The sequence below is a fragment of the Triticum urartu genome, chromosome 7, assembly GCF_003073215.2.
Source record: "Triticum urartu cultivar G1812 chromosome 7, Tu2.1, whole genome shotgun sequence".
NCBI classification, from domain to species: Eukaryota; Viridiplantae; Streptophyta; class Magnoliopsida; order Poales; family Poaceae; genus Triticum; species Triticum urartu.
Genome location: NC_053028.1, coordinates 219733867 through 219755308, shown reverse-complemented (window position 1 = coordinate 219755308; position 21442 = coordinate 219733867). Strand labels below are relative to the sequence as shown.

General features: G+C 46.8%; 1 protein-coding gene across 2 annotated transcripts; it reads left to right on the top strand.

Annotated features, from left to right (window-relative positions):
• Positions 1-10799: 10799 nt before the first annotated feature.
• LOC125518235 (eukaryotic translation initiation factor 2D) lies at positions 10800-16595 on the top strand. 2 transcript variants are annotated; one of them, XM_048683147.1, is made up of 10 exons: positions 10800-10939; positions 11521-11685; positions 12079-12190; positions 13103-13293; positions 13402-13496; positions 13570-13953; positions 14317-14425; positions 15321-15592; positions 15706-16076; positions 16190-16595. In XM_048683147.1, exons 2-10 carry the CDS (start codon positions 11551-11553, stop codon positions 16312-16314), a joined length of 1794 nt encoding a protein of 597 aa, XP_048539104.1. In that variant the 5' UTR covers positions 10800-10939; positions 11521-11550; the 3' UTR covers positions 16315-16595. The 2 variants fall into 2 exon arrangements, with proteins under 2 accessions (XP_048539104.1, XP_048539105.1); XM_048683148.1 differs by lacking the exon at positions 10800-10939 and adding an exon at positions 11292-11314.
• The last annotated feature ends 4847 nt before the right edge of the window (positions 16596-21442 follow it).

Here is a 21442-nt window from a genome sequence, read left to right as displayed (position 1 = left end):
CCGGCGTGCTGACCTCTCTGTAATAGGTAGGGCTGCGACGTGTTGATCTTCCGAGGCCGGGCATGACCCAGAAAAGTGTGTCCGAACAAAGGGGATCGAGCGTGTTGGGAAATGTGGTGCACCCCTGTAGGGAAGTTGATCTATTCGAATAGTCGTGTCCCTCAGTAAAAGGACGACCCGGAGTTATACATTGACCTTATGACAACTAGAAATGGATACTTAATAAAACACACCCTTCCAAGTGCCAGATACAACCGGTGGTCGCTCTCTCACAGGGCGACGAGGGGAGGATCACCGGGTAGGATTATGCTATGCGATGCTACTTGGTGAACTTACCATCTACTCTCTTCTACATGCTGCAAGATGGAGGTTGCCAGAAGCGTAGTCTTCCATAGGACTAGCTATCCTCCTCTTATTCTGGCATTCTGCAGTTCAGTCCACATATACTACCCCTTTCATTGATACCAATGCATATGTAGTGTAGCTCCTTGCTTGTGAGTACTTTGAATGAGTACTCACGGTTGCTTTGCTATCCCTTTTCCCCCTTTCTATACCCGATTGTTGCAACCAAACGATGGAGTCCAGGAACCAGACGCCACCGTCGACGACGACTCCTACTACAGTGGAGGTGCCTACTACTACGTGCAGGCCGCTGACGACGACCAGGAGTAGTTTAGGAGGATACCAAGCAGGAGGCATGCGCTTCTTTCGATCTGTATCCCAGTTTGTGCTAGCCATCTTATGGCAACTTCTTTAACTTATGTCTGTACTCAGATATTGTTGCTTCCGCTGACTCGTCTATGATCGAGCTCTTGTATTCGAGCCCTCGAGGCCCCTGGCTTGTAATATGATGCTTGTATGACTTATTTTATTTGTAGAGTTGTGTTGTGATGTCTTCCCGTGAGTCCTTGATCTTGATCATACAAATTTGCGTGTATGATTAGTGTACGGTCAAATCGGGGGCGTCACAACAGGCCTGGGCTAGCTCCCGCCGTGGCCACGGTAGTACCGCGGCTTGCTACGGTAGTACCGTGAGCCCTTGCGGTAGTACCGCTCGGTTGGTGCGGTAGTACCGCAGGTCGCGGGCTGGTTAAGTGGATAACGGTTGGATTTGTCTCCACTGTATAAGGGGTGTCTTCTTCTCCGAGTTGACCACCTCTTCCAACCCTAAGCTCCATTGTTGCCCCAAGCTCCATTTTCGCCTGATCTCTCTCCCTAGCCAATCAAACTTGTTGATTTTCTAGGGATTGGTTGAGAAGGCTTCGATCTACACTTCCACCAAGAGAAATTCGACCCCCCCCCACTAATCCCTTGTGGATCTTGTTACTCTTGAGTGTTTGAGGACCCTAGACGGTTGAGGTCACCGCGGAGCCATATTCCATTGTGGTGAATCTTCGTGGTGTTGTTGGGAGCCTCCGATTAAGTTATGGAGATTGCCCCAACCTTGTTTGTAAAGGTCCGGTCGCCGCCTCCAAGGGCGCCAATAGTGGAATCACGACATCTCGTATTGTGTGAGGGCGTGAGGAGAATACGGTGGCCCTAGTGGCTTCTTGGGGAGCATTGTGCCTCCACACCGCTCCAACAGAGACGTACTTCCCCTCAAAAGGAAGGAACTTCGGCAACACATCCTCGTCTTCACCGGCTCCACTCTTGGTTATCTCGTACCTTTACTTGTGCAAGCTTATTTGTGTTATTTTCCTTGCTTGCTTGTGTGCTTGTTCTTGTTGCATCATATAGGTTGCTCACCTAGTTGCATATCTAGACAACCTACTTTGATGCAAAGTTTAATTTGGTAAAGAAAAGCTAAAAATTGTTAGTTGCCTATTCACCCCCCTCTAGTCAACTATATCGATCCTCTTAGCGGAGGTATGCCAAACTCTGGATATCATGACAGAATCTTTATCTAACAAATATCTTGGCTTGCCTTCAATGATTGGTGTTGATTGGACGGATTGTTTTATGCATCTCATTGAGAGAATTTTGAAAATGGTAAATAGTTGGAAGGAGAGAATGTTGACTTTTGGAGGAAAAGAAACTTTGATAAAGGCGGTGGCCCAAGCCATACCCACATATGCGATGAGTGTTTTCAAATTCCCATAGAAAATTTGTAAGGGGATCACTGATGCAATGTTGCGGTATTAGTGGGGAGATGAGGATGATCGTCGGAGAATGCATTGGTTTGCTTGGTGGAAGATGTGTATACTGAAAAAGAGGGGTGGCCTGGGATTCCGAGATGTCCATTCTTTCAACCTTGCCATGCTAGCTAAGCAATGTTGGAGGCTCATTGAGAACTTTGATTCCCTTTGTGCAAGAGTACTTCGAGCTAGATATTACCCCTCTGGTGACATATTAAACTGCACCTTGAAGAAAGGGTCTTCATTTGTGTGGCAGAGTATCTTTGCAGGGATTCAAACTTTCAAGAAGGGAAGCATTTGGAGAGTGGGAGATGGTGTAAAGATAAACATTTGGGAAGATTGTTGGATTCCTAATAGTCCATCAAGGAAAGTAATTACGGTGCAAGGTAACCGGGTTTTGACATATGTTAATGAACTTATAGATCCCGCCTCCGGTGAATGGAATGAATTGCTTGTGCGTGATAATTTTTGGCAAATTGATGTAGAACGAATTTTAAAAATCCCACTTGCACACCATGAAGAGAGGACAATATCGCCTGGCATTTTACAAAAAGTGTAACATTTAGTGTACGGTTAGCATATCATGTTGAATGGGATGATCGATTTGGAAGTAAACTGCAAAGTGAAGAGGGACAAACCTGTTCACGCAACCATCCAGTATGAAAAGTTTGGAATCTGAAACTACCGGGGAAGATAAAGATATTTGTGTGGAGATGCTTGCACAATACGATTCCTTTCCTTTGTACACTTGCCAACCGCCATGTAGGTAATACTGCTCAATGCCCTTTATGCAAAAGCAGTGCCGAGGATATTAAACATGCACTTTTCACATGTGGCCAGGTGAATAATATATGCAGAGAGTTGGGCTTGCATGAAATAATAGAAGAAGCCTTGGTGGTGGACCGATGATACGTCTCCAACGTATCTATAATTTTTAATTGCTCCACGCTATATTATCTACTGTTTTGGGCAATATTTGGCTTTATTATCCACTTTTATATTATTTTTGGGACTAACCTATTAACCGGAGGCCTAGCCCAGATTTGTTGTTTTATGCCTATTTCAGTGTTTCGAAGAAAAGGAATATCAGACGGAGTCGAAACGGAACGAAATCAACTAGAGAAGTTACTTTTGGAAGGAAACACACCTGATGGACTTGGACCCCACGTCAGAAGATACGGGAGCTGCCCACGAGGGTGGGGGCGCGCCCACCCCCCTAGGGCGCGCCCCCTGCCTCGTGTGGCTCCCCTGACGTGCTTCTTCTGCCTATATAATTCCATATACCCTAAAACTTCCAGAACGCACAATAGATTGGGAGTTCCACCGCCAGAAGCCTCCGTAGCCACCGAAAACCAATCTAGACCCGTTCCGGCACCCTACCGGAGGGGCAATCCTTCTCCAGTGGCCATCTTCATCATCCCGGTGCTCTCCATGACAAGGAGGGAGTAGTTCTCCCTCGGGGTTGAGGGTATGTACCAGTAGCTATGTGTTTGATCTCTCTCTCTCTCGTGTTCTTGATTTGGCACGATCTTGATGTATTGCGAACTTTGCTATTATAGTTGGATCTTATGTTTCTCCTCCCCCTCTTCTCCCTTGTAATGAATTGAGTTTCCCCTTTGGAGTTATCTTATCGGATTGAGTCTTTAAAGATTTGAGAACACTTGATGTATGTCTTGCCGTGGATATCTGTGGTGACAATGGGATATCACGTGATTCACTTGATGTATGTTTTGGTGATCAACTTGCGGGTTCCGCCCATGAACCTATGCATAGGGGTTGGCACATGTTTTCGTCGTGATTCTCCGGTAGGAACTTTGGGGCACTCTTTGAGGTTCTATGTGTTGGTTGAATAGATGAATCTGAGATTGTGTGACGCATATCGTATAATCATACCCACGGATACTTGAGGTGACATTGGAGTATCTAGGTGAAATTAGGGTTTTGGTTGATTTGTGTCTTAAGGTGTTATTCTAGTACGAACTCTAGGGTTGTTTGTGACACTTATAGGAATAGCCCAACGGATTGATTGGAAAGAATAACTTTGAGGTGGTTTCGTACCCTACCATAATCACTTCGTTCATTCTCCACTATTAGTGACTTTGGACTGACTCTTTGTTGCATGTTGAGGGATAGTTTTATGATCCAATTATGTTAGTATTGTTGAGAGGACTTACACTACTGAAAGTATGAACCCTAGGCCTTGTTTCCTAGCATTGTAATACCGTTTACGCTCGCTTTTATCACTTGCTACCTTGCTGTTTTTATTATTTCAGATTACAAAAACTATTATCTACCATCCATATACCACTTGTTTCACCATCTCTTCGCCAAACTAGTGCACCTATACAATTTACCATTGTATTGGGTGTGTTGGGGACACAAGAGACTCTTTGTTATTTGGTTGCAGGGTTGCTTGAGAGAGACCATCTTCATCCTACGCCTCCTACGGATTGATAAACCTTAGGTCACCCACTTGAGGGAAATTTGCTACTGTCCTACAAACCTCTGCACTTGGAGGCCCAACAACATCTACAAGAAGAAGGTTGTGTAGTAGACATCAACCGATCAGGTGCAAATGTGCTTGAGTTCCTGTTGTGTGAAAATAAATACCAGTGCACCTTCTCTGATTGCATTCAAACTCCTGAGATAGTTGCATCTACGTGTTGGTACTTGTGGTGGCAAAGAAGAGAAGTTGTGAGGGGAGAACATGTGCAGAGAATTGACCGCACAGTTTTGGCAATACACGCCTTATCCCTGAGCTTTGTTCGATCAGCAAGACTGCTAGAGGTACATGATCGCTTGAATGAATGGAAGAAGCCACCATCTGGATTCCAAATCCTTAACGTGGACGCATCCTTTTCTGATGAGGAAAACTCTAGTTCATGTGGATCTGTGGTACGTGATCACTTGGGAGGTTTTGTCGCTGCAGCAACTGCTTGCGTGGAACATGTAGCCGATGTGGTCTCGGCCGAATCAGAGGCATTGCGTCAAGGGATAATGCTCATTCAGAGCCTTGGGTGTGCCAAGATAATTGTCTAAACTGATAATGTGACTGTGGTAGAGGCATTGAATTTGAACGAGGGTTACTCAATGATTGCAACACCAATACTTAATGAATGTCGAAGTATACTTTTGAATTTCGGGAAGGTACTTGTTGAACAATGTAACAGGGAGTCAAACATGTTTTCTCATGAGAGCATCTCCAATAGCCGCGCCAAACAAGCGCCCCGCTGTAAAATTGCCTATTTTAGCGCGCGCAACCGGTATAGTGGTTCCAGTGGGCGCGCAAAAACCGCGCGCGCGGCATATCTAGTTCAGCGCGCAGGCCGAAACTCCATCGCGCGCCGCTTATTTGCTGCGCCCGCTCCCGCGCGCTAGACTCTCGCGCGCTCGCTCGCAACTCACCCCCTTCCAGCCGCGGCGCCGCCGCCGCCCGCGCCACCCGGCGACCGTTCCGGCGCTTCCCCGGCCTATCCCCGTGCCGCGGCGGCTTCCTCCGCCCCCCTCTAGTCACCGCCGCCCCTCGCGCGCGTCCGTCTTTTGACGAACAGCGCCCGGGCGCTCGCTACCGCTCGGCGCCCGCAAGGTGTTCGACAAAACGCCTGCAAGGTATGTATTGTTCAAACTTCATGAATTTGGTGCATGTTGATTGTAGTTTTTATAGCATAGTATTGAACATTGTAGATGAGTTCGTCGTATGATTCTTCCGAAGAAGAATTTGATATGGAAGAGGAGGAGGATCTTGCAATGATCCTAGCCATGCACATCAATAAAAAACCGAAGCAGGGTGGTTTGGTTATGGGCCGGTAGAAAATTTGGAGGGATAGGATCGATGCCCACAACAGATTGATCAGGCATTATTTTGCGGAGAATCCCACATATACCCCGAGTCGTATTTTCATCGCCGGTTTAGGATGAGCACCGAGTTGTTCAGGCGCATTGCAGAGAAACTAGCGAGCCATGACCGATTTTTTCAACAAAGGAGGAATGCCGCCAGAGAGCTCGGGCATAGCACCTTTCAGAAGGTGACGACCGCTTTGCGTATGTTGGCATATGGTATCCCGGCTGATTTAGTTGATGATCACTTGGCTATGGGTGAGAGGCAAGCCATCATGTGTGTCAAGCGCTTCACAGTCGGAATTGTGCAAGTGTTTGGCCAGGAGTATTTGAGATCTCCCAATGTTGAAGATGCTGCAAGGCTATTGGAGATGAACAAAGCTCGCGGCTTTCCTGGTATGCTTGGCTCAATAGATTACATGCATTGGAGTTGGAAAAATTGTCCAAAGGCATGGCATGGGCAATTCCACGGCCAAAAAAAGGGTTTCACTATAATCCTTGAAGTGGTGGCCAATCAAGAGACTTGGATTTGGCATGCATTCTTTGGAATGTCTGGATCTTTGAATGACATCAATGTTGATGAATAAGATTGCAAATGGTGATTTACCACCGGTGCAGTTTGTAGCAAATGGCCGTACATACAACTATGGCTATTATCTAGCGGATGGCATCTATCCAAAGTGACAAACCTTTGTGAAGCCATTGAAAAAGCCGGAAGGTAAGAAAAATCTTGATTTCCACAATGCTCAGTCGACGGCTAGAAAAAATGTGGAGAGAGCTTTTGGAATTGTGCAAGCCCAACTTGCTATTGTGAGAGGACCGACTAGATTTTGGGATCAAAAAATGCTTTGATACATCATGCACGCTTGTGTGATCATGCATAACATGATCATCAAAAATGAGCGTGGACAAGATGTAGACTACTCTCAGTATGAGCTCTTGGGACATCCCGTGCGAGTGCGACGGAGGGCTGACAGGGTGGCCCATTTTGTTGCCTCCTATCATGCCATTCGACGCCCCGCAGCGCATGATGATCTTCAGAAAGATCTCATTGAGGAGTGGTGGCATGGAATGGACGACAAATAGCATCATGATTTGTGTGTTCGATATTGTATTGTTGAACTATTTGTTGTGTTTATTACACTATTTGTTGTATTGAACGATAAATGTTTGAGTTGTAATAACGAAATTGAACTATTTATTTTGATTTATTTTGTTTGTATTTGATCTTTTTGCTTCTGTTTTGGAATGCATATGTTGTTTGTGCGAGAGTCGCGCGCGCGCTACATTTTAGCACGGCTGCTGGAGCCAGCGCTGCCCGCCGCGCCAAACCAGACGATGGACGCGTGACAAAGTAGTTTTTAGCGCGTGCCGCGTTCGGCGGCTGTTGGAGATGCTCTGAGCTAACTAGGTTTGGAAGAAGTAATCCACCAACTTTGTGGTCGGATGCGAACCAACCTGTGGTTGGATGGTTAGAGGGACAGTTGTATCCCCAGCCCATCAGGGTTCAAGTCCTGGTGCTCGCATTATTTCTGGATTTATTTCAGAATTTCCGGCGATGCACTTTCAGTGGGAGGAGACGTTCCCGTCGACGACGAGATGCCTACGGTGACTTCATAAAGTTCAAGATGACATGTCGGCTCAGTCTCTCGGAGGTGCATATAGAGGTAGGGTGTGCGTGTGTGCGTTCATAGGGGTGAGTGTATGCGCGTATATATGAGCGCTTGCGTCTGTACTGATGTTAAAAAAAACTTTATGGTCGGATACACCTGCTACCTTTATTATTCGCATGGTGGCGTGGTTGTTACACCAGCGTTTCTAAGAGCATCTTCAGTCGTTGGCCCCTCAGGGGGCGCCTAAAATCGCCCCCTGGGGGTGAGCCGGCGCAAAAAATCGGCCTGGGGGCGAGTTGGTCCCCAGCCGCCGTCCCCAGGGCCGTCCCCAGGCGCGTTCAAAAAAATTAAAAAATATAGCAAAGTTCGAAGTTCGGCATATATTACATTAAAAAGCGGGTTTTTATTACATAATATGTATAATTAAAAAAAGAACTGGCTAAAAGCGGAGTAGTTGCCGTCGTCGTCCGGCTTCTCCTCCTTGACGCGGCTGTCCCTGGTGGACCCCTGACCGGCGTCGCCTATGCGAGCTGGTGGCGGCGGCGCGGCGGCGTCGTCGCTGTCCTCGATGACGACGATTCCTCCTTCGTCGCGGCCTCGGCGGCGCTGCGTGAATCACCGCAGGGCGGCGCACTGGCGCTCCCTCGCCATCTTCAGGGAGTCCGCGCGCGCCCATTTTAGGGCCGCGTCGTCGTCGAGCTCGACGTCGCCGCCGTGCTCCGTCTTCACCGCGGGGAGGCCCGGCTCCGTCTTCATCGGTGCCAGGTCCGGCTCCGTCTTGGGCTTGACGAAGCGCGGAGGAGCCGACGAGGAGGCACGCCGGCCGCCCTCATTGATGACGATGCCGACGCTGCGAGTGCGCCGGCCGAGCGGCGTCTCCGCCGCGGGCTCGACCTTGACGCCAAGCAGCCAGAGCGCCAGACGAGTGTGAGAAAGAGCGGGAGGAGGAGGAAGAAGAGGAGGCGCCGAACCTCCTGGGCAACCATTGCCCGTTGCATCGACGGTGAGCCGTGGCCGTGGCGGCCGCCCTCGCCGGGGGGTATGCCAACGGCGGGTCATTGCCGCCCTCGAGGTACGTTAGAACGCCCTCGAGGGTGCGGCCGGGGACACCCCACCACAGGTGACGTCCCTCGCTGTTCTTCAGGCCAGCCACCACCGGCGCGCCGTTGGTGGACGCCATCCTCTGCTGCTGCCGGCGCTGGAAGTACGCCGTCCACGCCGCTATGTTGTCGGCGGCGTACTCGGGGAGGGCGAGCTGGGCGTCGGTGAGGGAGGCGCGCATGACGTCGACCTCGTCGGCGAAGTAGCCCGGTTTCGCCACGGCGTCGGGCAACGGGGGAATGGGCACTCCCCCGTTGCTGAGTCTCCACCCCGTTGGCCCTGCGCGCATGTCCGACGGCGCCAGGATGTTCGCCTGGAACAGGAGCCAAGACTCCTGTTCGCGGAGCGAGCGGCGGCCGAAGCCGTTGGCTGCGGCCTCATCGCCGGGGAATCGCTTGGCCATCGGGAGAGGGAGGGAGGGAGGGAGAGGGAGGGCTCGACGGCGGCGCTCGGGAGAGGGAGGGCTCGGCGGCGGCTCTCGGGAAAGGTGGAGGGCGGGCTAGGGCTAGTGTGGCTGGTGTGGCCAGAGGCGAGGGAGGCCACCGGCTTATATAGCGGTGTCGCCCCGTGTGTACGTGTGCGAGGAAGGGGGGGCATCGGTGCGCCGCCCCGTGACGCCCCGCCCGTGAGGAATCAATGGTAAGGCCGACCGGCGGCAGCCTTGCCATTGATTCCCTGCGGAAAACCGAGGCGTTCGGGGAAGACGACACGCGGTGTCGCTGACGCAGCGGGCCCGCGACTCTTTCGCGCCAAAATCGCTTGCCCCGGCGCCCCCGAGCGTCCCCGACGCGCCGGGTTTGGCCTGAGTCCGCCGGCGCTAAATTCGGCCCAGGCCGGCGAAAATCGGGCTCCTGGAGACGTGACTGGGCCGATTTTTCTGCACCGGCGCGAAAAAAACGTCTGGAAAGGGTTTGTTAGGGACGCGTCTGGAGATGCTCTAAGTCCGGAGGTCGCGGGTTCGAATCAGTTCCAGGGAGCAACTAGTTAACGAGCGCTACTTCGGGAGCCTCGCAACGATCAGCGCCACTTGGCGCGCTCTCAGCCATTCGCCACGTGTCGCGCTCTGGACGCTCCCTTCGAATTTTATTTTTTTATTTTTCCACACGCGTTTTCGGCTTTTTAAACGGGTTTTTTCCCTGTTTTTTTGACATTTTGGTTTTCCCCCGATCTTTCTTAGCTTTTCGATAAAAAAAATTTGAAAAAAATTTTTTTTGCGCGAAAAAACGTGTTTTCTTTTTTTTCCTTTCACAAAAGTCACGGTTTTTCTTCCGCGAGAGGCACGGATGTGCTTTATCGAGAGTCACGGCCGTGCCTTTCGGAAACGAAAAAAACGCGTTTTCTGTTTTTTTTTCTTTTGCGAGAGTCACGGTTTTTCTTCCGCGAGAGGCATAGTTGTGCTTTTGCGAGAGTCATGGCCGTGCCTCTTGGAAAGGAAAAAACAAAACGCGTTTTCTGTTTTTTTTTCTTTCGTGAGTCACGGTTTTGCTTCCGCGAGAGGCATGCTTGTGCTTACGCGAAAGTCACGGCCGTGCCTCTCGGAAAGAGAAAAAATACGTGTTTTCTATTTATTTTTCTTTCACGAGAGTTATGGTTTTGCTTCCGCGAGAGGCACGGTTGTGCTTTCACGAGAGTCACCGTCGTGCCTCTCGAAAACGAAAAAAGACGCGTTTTCTGTTTTTTTTTCCTTCCATGAGAGTCACGGTTTTGCTTCCACGAGAGGCACGGTTGTGATTTTGTGAGAGGCACGGGCGTGCCTCTTTCGAAAAGGGAAAAAACGTGCTCCCGGTTCGGTTTTTTCGCCCGGTTTTTTCTCCGGTTTTTTTTCATGAAAAAGAAGTTCGTCAAAACCTATCAACATGGGATCTAATTTTGAAGATCTCGACGCGAGGAATCCAATGATGAAAACGGTTCGAGATTTGGACACATGGTTTAAGAGATAAAACGTTTTGAATAATGAATCTATGAAAAAAGGGAAAACTCCCAGGTTGCGACAAGTGGCGCGTTGCATGTGCGCCACTTGTCGCGACCTGAGAAAGTGAAGTATTCTTTGCAACGAGTACTTCTTAATTAGTGATTTCATCGGTTACAGCGCCTGCTTTACACACAACAAAATACCTAGATGGGCCGGCCCAGATGAGCGCCAGATAGGGTTTGCCCTTGGACTCGTGAGAGGTTTCCATCCCCGGAAGCTTCCCGATCCGTCCAGTCCTATCGCCGCCTCCGCGCTCCTCCAATCCGATCGCCTCGCCGCCGGTAACGAAGCCTTCCTCCCTCTCTGTTTCTCTGTCTCTCGCCTCGCTCATCTCCTCCATCACTCTTAGTCTCTCGATTCGCTGGCCCTTGCTTGGGCGAACGGTGAAAAGTTTGCCCTCCTTTTTTTCCTTTTCAGTCGATTGTTACAATCTGCCGCCTCTTCCGAGTTATTGGATAGGGTCGGTGATATTGGTGTGGTCTCTCCGCTGTGAATCCATAGCTTCCTTGTAGTTCCGGAAGTACGAAGTTTTGGGATGCAATGGAATTGACTTCTCTTATTCTATTCGCGTGGAGAGCTTGCCAATTTCGCTTATTTTCCTTCGAACCAAGAAGATGGAGGTTTTCCAGATTGTGGCTGGTTGGAATGATAAACTGGTATTGTCCTAAGAGGGTTATGATTTGTGTAATGTAGCCCTTGTGACTATTATAGGGTACAACGAAATTGGAATTCTGCTACATGTTTCCTTATGTTCTGCTCCCCCCCAGAAGTTTGAATGCAGCAGGACTTTTTGATGGATGTCTGTACTGCTCTACCGGTCTATATTCCATTTGATGACCTGTTTGATGCTTTTTTTTTGCAGCCTGGAATCTTGTTTGATAACCCATAAACCATGTTCAAGAAGAATGTTGATGCAAAAGCACTACAACGTTTGTCAGGCGCTGACAAAAAGAAGCTGAGAAGAACCGCCAAGCAAAGGTTTCCGCAAGCATCTGATGATGATCTGGATGCCATTCTTCCTCCAAAGGTAATGAATTTTCTTATCAGTATGTGGAGTAATAACAGTATAACCCTATAACATGCTTCCTCCAAAGGTATTAAGTCTTGAAAATATGTTACATGGTTTTAGCTCGCCAAGTGGTTCAAGTTATATTACATCAAATATATAATTGTACTTACAATAGATAGACTGGTCTACTTTTACATGCAATAGCTGTGAATTTTCAGCATTCATCCCCGCCCATCTATCTAACTGGCCTGTATTGTTTATTATCAACTGTATTATTATCTACCTTATATTTTGTGGTGTTGCCAGTTTACGGAAGAGTGAACTGTATATATCTTTTCATTCAAACTTAGTTATTATTTGTTGCATTTATATCTTCTTCATAACTTTGTGAAAATATTGCGTTGTGGATAGGTTGAGATAACAGTCGCTAAGTACCCAAGCCGGACTCTTGTTTATGGCATAGAGGGCGAACTGCCAATGCTATTCGACATTGATGGAAGAGGCCATGAGCTGTTTCCAACAGGTTATTTTTATTTCCAGATTGCAGAGTAATACATTTATTTTCATCTACTCCCTCCGTTCCAAAATAGATGACCCAACTTTGTACTAAAGTTAGTACAAAGTTGGGTCATCTATTTTGGAACGGAGGGAGTAGTAATCTTAACCCTTCTCATTTCCACTGTGTTGTGTCTTTTTTGTTATTGCAATTTTTGAAATTCTTATTTTGATTGTGCATGTATAAAACAAAATTTAGGAAGAGAATCTAAACATGCTAATGCTTCAAGCAATGAGTGTAGTCCTCAGTCTGTTGTTTTCTAACTATTATAATAATTGATTCTTTAATTTTATAGTTCATGTGCTTCTAACCAATTGAACTCTTTGTTTGATTTATTGGTTTTCAATTAATTCTAATTTTATGCGCCACTAACTACACACTCTAGCTTGCATGAAAAGTGACTGGAATGGTAAATTGGTACGTAGTAATTCTTGTTGACGTGCTATCATTCTGCAAGTTGCTTTTTCCAAGAGTGTATGGGTACCATAGTAGGGATGTAGGGAAACAAATAATGCACTGACGTTGAAAGCCAAGCCGAACTTTGTAGAATACAGGAGGGCATATGTGTCTAAGCCAAAGACAACATGCGCCTAAATTAGTATGACTATTACTTCAGCAAGAGGAACTTTTGATATGTCTATTTATTGTTTTGAATGGCTTAATTTTCTGTTTTTATCAAATAGGTGAAAATATTATGCTTCTGCTTGGGATAGCTGAGCTGCAAACTGTGGGATCCATCTTTAATGTGCTTTAATTTGTTGATAAAGTTATGGTTGGACTAAAATGTGATCACAGCTTGTTGTGTGTTTTAGATCTCAAGATAAGTGGATTCCTCATTCTCTACTTTGTAGCATTATTTAATTGGTGAAAATGTTGCAGTTTATGCACTCTGGAAGGTTCCTTATCTGTTGCCAGCTTTTACACTTAAGGGTGGTGAAGTTTCACACTTCATTCTTGGTGGCGCCGATCTTATGTTTCCTGGTATCAGCGTACCTCCAGAAGGATTACCTTCTTTCCAAGCTGGCCAGCCATGGTCAGTTAAAGTCCCTGGTAACCCTGCTCCAATTGCTGTAAGTTTCTCATGGTCTCTTGCACTAGTTTGGTTCGTAGTTTTTATTAAGTAATCTTGCCAAAGATGTACAAGTTCAACTTCTGGTTCTGTTACACGCTCTACACAGGTTGGGACCACAACTATGAGCAATACTGAAGCACTAAAGGCAGGATTACGTGGCAAGGCTTTGCGGATTGCACATTACTATAAAGATTTGTTATGGCAAGTTAAATGCTATTAATGCACACCTGAGTTCATCTTCACTTCTATAAATAATTGTTAAATATTATTGCAGGGCTTCTGCTGATGGTCGTTATGTTCCAAATGAAGGATTTTATGATGACATGGTTATTGAAGATCCTAATTTTGCTTCCGCTTCTCAACATATTGACTCTTCCGAAGATCCTTCAGAAGGAAAGCAAGACAAAGCAGCTGTTGATGTCTCGGAGTGTCTTACTGAAGATCGTGCCATTAACAGTGAAACCATAGAGAATGTAACAGCTGGCGTGAGCGAGTTAAATTTGCCTCAAGAGAAAACCACCGAGGAACAGACCGAGGAGAAGGAACATCAACATTTGTCTACTGAAGAAATTGACTCTCTCTTGGACATATGCCTTCTGCAAGCATTACACACGAACATAAAAGATAAAGACCTCCCCATGCCAGGAAGTATATTGTGGTATGTGTATATAGTAATTTCACATTGATGAACAATTTGTTATTCTGTCCCTTCTGAGTAGGTTCATGCGACACTAATTGTTTTCCACCCGGTCATATGATTGAGATGAGTTATTCACACAGCTTTATACCGAGTCTCATTACCAAGTCTTTTGATAGTCAACAAAACCATGTTTCACGCTAATCTACATCAGTAAATATTGGCATTGCTTTGAGAAAATAGATCTTGGTACTTATCTTCTACATCTAGTAAATGATAATTTGGCAGGGTGACTTCACCAAGATATCCAACTCTCCTATAACCTGCATTTTTTATGATGCATAACTATTATCTTGTTCATCTTCTGTTTACTGTTCTGTGTAGGTCAAATCACATTCTCCCATGCAGACCTCCAGGTGTTACCCTTGATATTAAGAAGTCATCACATAAAAAACTATCCAAGTGGTTGCAGTCAAAATCTTCTTCTGGCCTTGTAAGCTAGTTGGGCAAAGCTTTTCTTTTAAGCTTCATTTATGGTAAATTAGAGGGCAGGCCTGGCGCAGTGGTGAAGTCCTCCCCACTTGTGCTAAGAGGTCCTGGGTTCGAACCAGCCTCTCTGCATTGCACTTTGCAGGGGTAAGACTAGGTTCCTATAATCCCTCCCCAGACCCCACCTTGTGTGGGAGCTTCTATGCACTGGGTCTGTCCTTTTTTCATTCATATGGTAAATTAGAAGTCTATTAAATAGTCAAGAATACATTATTGTTCGCTAGATTGTCATGTATCTGATAACTAGTAACTATTTAAGCCCTTTAAGTAAGCAGATACTCCCTCCGTTCCAAATTGCTCGTCGCAGAAATGGATGTATCTAGATCTAAAATACATCTAGATACATCCATACCTGCGACAAGTAATTCGGAACGGAGGGAGTACATGACAGGGTTCCTAAGGATTTCTAAGAAGTTAACTTACACACTAGGGTTTGATTTATTCATCTTCCATGTCTTTCAGCACGTTTAGTCGAGTAGAGCTGATGTATCCTATCTCTTGGTTGTGAACTCCTTGCACAGTTGGAACCTGTGAAAGGTTTTGTTCACATGGTTTTGTCGAACTTGGTACAAAAGTGCTACACTCATCCTAACATCTGGAATAGAGCATGTGTGATTGAAGGTCGTGTGCTTATTAATCTTTCTTACTATATTATACAGTTCACTTGCGAACTTGTAAGATTTAGAAAGAGTCATGATGATGATGCATTGATGTGTGGTAATGTGGTATCGTATCAAAATGAAGTTTAATTTACGAATTATCAGTACATACTACCCATGTTTGGAACTAATCCAGTTTTTAAATTCCTCAAGATTATCTAATGCCCATTAAATTTACAGATCTCAGTGAAAGAGGACAAGCATAAAAAGGAAGTCATGTTGATAAGTATCAGTCGCAAACATCCAGACTACACGACCTTCAAACATCATAAGAGGGTACAGGAGCCAGTTGAACAGCATGATAACATTGTTGCCGATGGCAGCAGTACAAAGCAACTGGAAGTGGATGAAATTTATAAGCCAAGTTCGCATGTCAACCCCATATTTTTGGCTGTTGACGCTGACACAGGGAAGTATTACAGTGCATCAGAGGCGTCTGATGTGGTTTTCAGGTTTGTTTCTGGTACAGCAATTGATTCTCGTAGTCTACAAGTTCTATGTTTGTAAAGCGGGAAGACTGCAAGTTTCTGACATTTCAACTAATTTTATTCTCGTATGATTGAAGGTATGTGGAGAAGGAAAATTTGGTCAAGCAAACAGATAAGGCCAAAGTAATTCTGGATGCTACATTATGTGATGCTCTGTACAAAGGGGCTGTGAAGAAGGGTTCAGCATACCCAAGTGAGATCCACAAGAAGGATTTAGGGTCAACATTTATTAACCGTATGCAAATTCATCATAGAGTAGCTAGAGGAAATGAGGTGGCCATTCGTAAGGGCGCCATACGCACTGTTCAAATCATGACAGAAAGAAGGCAAGGGAACAAGAAGATGACCCGAGTCTCTGGATTGGAATGCTTTTTGCTGGATGCTGACTCCTTGGCTTCTGAACTACAAAAGAAATTTGCTTGCAGCACCACCACAGCTGAGCTTCCAGGTATTATTGCTTTGTACCCAACCCTTGTCCACCTGTTTCTTGATAGGGAAAAAGTTTGTGAAGGTGTGCAACCGATATATGTATATGCATTACAATTCACATTATCATTTCAGGTAAAAAGGGGCAACATGAGGTCTTGATTCAAGGCGGAGTCATTGAAAACCTGGCAAAGCACCTCGTTGAACATCACGGTGTTCCGAAGAGATATATTGAGGTTTATGACAAAACAAAGAAGTAGGAGGGGTGTCAGACTCCTGGGAGTGCCGTCATAACATTGTTGAATTCTGGTTCAGGCTTGTTGTGGTTCAGGCTTGTTGTGAAAATGTGAAATGTTCTCTCAATGCGCTACTCACGTTTGTTGTCACTACCCATTGGACAATATGGTGTTTGCTTAGATAGTGAGGCTTTTGGTGGGCACTTGAGTCTCGTATTCGTGAACTAATTGTGACGTCAAAACAGATCCCTTTCTGTTTACAGATGGTTGATAATGATATGGTGACAAAATGATCTAGGTGACAATGCCTCGACCGGTGGCCCCGCCGTGGGCCCTCCACCTCCTAGGAATCATCAACGCCGAGGTGCTGGACAAGGTTTGACACTTCGTGGGTGGGGCAGATAATAAATGGGGTCTGACCAAGCTCAAGGTGGCTAGCGCGAGGGAGGTTGACATCACGGACGCTTTGATTTTCGTTGTCTTTCTCGTCAAGGGTTTGGTGCCGCCCTTCTCAAGCTTTCTTCCCGCTATTCTGGAGCATTTTCAAGTACACACTCGACCTTCACCCCAACGCGGCCCTGGTCCTCCCTATGTTTGCTCATTTGGACGAGGCATTCATTGGGGTGAAGTCGTCGCTGATGGGAACTGATGCGTCCATTTTACATTATGTTTTTTTATTGTTATTTATATTTTTTTTGACAAATATAATACTTTGTAGTACCATTCTAATGTCTTTTCTCTCTTAAATTACAAGATTTATATGAAGAGGGAGATTACGGCAACTGAAATTTTGGACTTGAAAAAGTTATATTAGAGATACCTATTCTGATGTCACAGCTCTAGATTGTTGCTTGTAAATAGTTGCGTCAAAGAGCATCATGCATCATATTTAATTTTAGTGAAATTTGAAATAAGGAAATTTGAAGGCTCCAAATTTTAAATAAACGGCAAAAACCCTGAAAATGCATTCAATGATTCCAAAATTACCTTAAATAATGTTGCTTATAGTTTGGCAAAGGTTTTGTGCCCAACCAAAAATGATGAACATTTTTACCAAATATTTTGGGCCTTGAAATTTAAATCACTATTGTATTTGAATTTGAATTTATATTCTTATTGTTAGAATATATCTTCAAATGTCTCTGAAATATTTATGTGCATTTGGAAAGGTCCAGCTAAGTCACATAAATATTCATAGAAAGTTTTGGCACTGGTTTGAATTTTGTTTTGATTTTCAAACAGTGGCAAAATAATTAATTGAAAACAGAAAATAGAAAACAGAGAGAAAGACTCGACTCACAACCTACTATATGGTAGCTGGCCCAGCCCACCTCCTCGCTAGCGTCTCGTACCTCCTGCCAGTAGGAGCACCTGCGTGTCGCCCGTGCACGCACCGCGTCCACCTCGTGCTTACCACGCAGCAGTCTCCCCCGTGCCCTTCCCCTTCGCCTGGAAGGCCCCCTCGAGCCCCTCTGTCGTTCCCCTCCCTTCTGGTCCCTCTTTCTCTCCAGCGCTCAATTTCGAGCATCCCCGAGGGCATCCACCGCCCGTCGAGCTCTGTTTACGTGGCCACCATCGACGGGATGCCGCGCCAGCATGTCTGGGAGATCCGCCGTCACGCCGAACCCCATTTCGGCCGTCCCCGAAGCCATTGACCAGCTGCTACACCCCCATGAGCTCCTCCTCCTTCCCTTCCCGCCCTCTAGCTCGCCCGCCTGCTCTAACCGCGCTAGCCGCCGCACCCGTGGGCTCAGCGCCGGCGTCCATGTTGTCGCCGGCGTTACTGCTGAAATTTGGGATGGGCTTTAGGACCATATAGCAATTTCTGAAAAATCTCTAAGGGTCCATGTGGGTATATGGCACTAGGTGTAGTGGGAAGTTTAGTCCCACCACGCTAGTGGAGAAGGAGTTGGACCTCTTTATAAGGGTTTCTCTTCTACATGCTATTGGAGCTTGAGAATAGAAGAGGCCCTTGCGCGTTCCTCCTTCGTCGCCCGCCTCGCCTCATCACGACGCGTCGCGGGTTGCAGGATTGAGCCGAGCCCACACCTACGCGCTTATTTTTGCCAGTCACTAACGGAGAGTTTCTGAGAGCTGGGCCATGATCTGAGACGTCGGATCGTGGGCTGTCATGGACTCAGACATGGGTCGAGCCCACGTCTCTGTGTGCGGCGTCTCCCAACCCTAGCCGCCATAAACATAGCACATCTGCTCATGCACACGCCCACCATCGTTCCTTTGCTGCCGCCGGTGACTCCACCCCGTCTGCTGCATACACGGTCGACGGGAGACCAGGTCTCTGAAACCCCGCCCTTCTGGTTCTTGTACGGGAGAGGGGCGAATAGGTTTTTGGGCAGCGACTATGAAGGAAATATGCCCTAGAGGTAATAATAAAGTTGTTATTTATATTTTCTTATATCATGATAAATGTTTATTATTCATGCTAGAATTGTATTAACTGGAAACTTAGTACATGTGTGAATACATAGACAAACATAGTGTCACTAGTTTGCCTCTATTTGACTAGCTCGTTGAATCAATGATGGTTATGTTTCCTAACCATAGACATGAGTTGTCATTTGATTAACGGGATCACATCATTAGAGAATGATGTGATTGACTTGACCCATCCGTTAGCTTAGCACGATGATCGTTTAGTTTGTTGCTATTGCTTTCTCCATAACTATACATGTTCCTATGACTATGAGATCATGCAACTCCCGGATACCGGAGGAACACTTTGTGTGCTACCAAACGTCACAACGTAACTGGGTGATTATAAAGGTGCTCTACAGGTGTCTCCGATGGTGTTTGTTGAGTTGGCATGGATCAAGATTAGGATTTGTCACTCTGATTGCCGGAGAGGTGTCTCTGGGCCCTCTCGGTAATGTACATCGCAATAAGCCTTGCAAGCAATGTAGCTAATGAGTTAGTTACGGGATGTAGCATTACGGAACGAGTCAAGAGACTTGCCGGTAACGAGATTGAACTAGGTATTGAGATACCGTCGATCGAATCTTGGGCAAGTAACATACCGGTGACAAAGGGAACAACGACAACGTATACCGTTATGAGGTTTGACCAATAAAGATCTTCGTAGAATATGTAGGAGCCAATATGAGCATCCAGGTTCCGCTATTGGTTATTGACCGGAGACATGTCTCGGTCATGTCTACATAGTTCTCGAACCCATAGGGTCCGCACGCTTAACGTCTGGTGACGACAATGTCACGAGTTTATGTGTTTTGATGTACCGAAGATAGTTCGGCGTCCCAGATTTGATCACGGACATGACGATGAGTCTCGAAATGGTCGAGACATAAAGATTGATATATTGGATGACTATGTTTGGACATCGGAAGGGTTCCGAGTAAGTTTGGACGAATACCGGAGTGCTGGGGGGTTACCGGAACCCCCCGGGGAGTGTATTGGGCCTCATGGGCCTTGGTGGAGAGAGGAAGGGGCGGCCAGGGCAGGCCGCGCGCCCCCTCCCCCTCTAGTCCGAATTGGACTAGGAAGGGGGGCGGCGTCCCCCTTTCCTTCCCCCTCTCTTCTCCTTCCTTCACTCCTACTCCTACTCATGGAAGGGGTGGAATCCTACTCCCGGTGGGAGTAGGACTCCCCTTGGGGCGCGCCTAGGAGGCCGGCCTCCTCCCCCTCCTCCACTCCTTTATATACAGGGGAGGGGGGCACCCCATAGACACACAAGTTGATCATTGATCTTTTAGCCGTGTGTGGTGCCCCCCTCCACCATAATCCACCTCGGTCATATCGTAGCGGTGCTTAGGCGAAGCCCTGTTCCGGTAGCAACATCATCACCGTCATCACGCCGTCGTGCTGACAAAACTCTCCCTCGAAGCTCTACTGGATCATGAGTTCGCGGGACATCACCGAGCTGAACGTGTGCAGATCGCGGAGGTGTCATACCTTCGGTGCTAGATCGGGCGATCGTGAAGACGTACGACTACATCAACCGCGTTGTCATAATGCTTCCTCTTACGGTCTACGAGGGTTCGTAGACGGTACTCTCCCCTCTCATTGCTATGCATCATCATGATCTTGTGTGTGCGTAGGAATTTTTTTGAAATTACTGCGTTTCCCAACAGACTACGCGACTGCTTGCCTCCAATCCAGTACCCTACGTCTGCGTCGTCTTCATCATCACCATGTCCACCGAGGCCCAACGTGCCGCCGTTGAGAAACTTAAGGCCGACAAGAAGGCCGCCGAGGACACTGCCGCCGCCACCACTATCGCGGCCTCTTCATGGCCTACTGGAGGGTATAATTCGTTTATCCCGCTCCTATTGTTTTCTGTTTTAGCCATGGTAGCGTTATACACGGATCTTTCTGTAATTAGCGTAGTATGTGCTTGATTGACTGAATATCAGTATGCGTTTATTTGTGTCAATGCCATGCTAGTGATTTACTCGTGGATTAAGTTAATCGAAGAATTGCCTATTTAGTCAGCAATCCAAAAACCTAATATGTGTAGGAATTTTTCGGCGAGTGGCTTTGCCGCAGCATTGAAACCGGATAAGTTTACCGATACATATTTTAAACGTTGGCAGACAAAGACCACCTTATGGCTCATGGCTATGAACGTGTTCTGGGTCACCAGTGTTCCTTCAGGAACGATTGCTCCTGCACAGGAGAAGGCGTTCAAGGAAGCTACCATCGTGTTCCTAGGAGCAGTTCTTAGCGTGACCGGAGATAAGTTGGTCGACGCATATTTACATGTGCATGTCGCCAAGGACTTGTGGGAGACGCTTGAATTTAAGTTCGAGGCCACCGACGCTGGGAACGAAATGTATGTTATAGAGCAGTTCCACGATTACAAGATGGTTGAAAACCGTCACGTGCTGGAGCAGGCTTATGAGATAATATGCATCGTTAAGGAGCTTGAACTTCTTAAGTGCGAGTTACCGGGCAAGTTTGTTGGGGGCTGCATAATTGCTAAGCTCCCTAATTCCCGGAGGAACTTTACCACCACTCTGAAACATCAGAGGCGTGAATTCTCTGTGGAGGATGACATCGGCCATCTGAGTGTTGAGCGGGATTCGAGGGCAAAGGACTCACACGGAAAAGGGGTCGAAGGAATCTCTGTCACCAACATGGTGAACCAGAGGAACCATAACTCCCACAAGCCCAATGA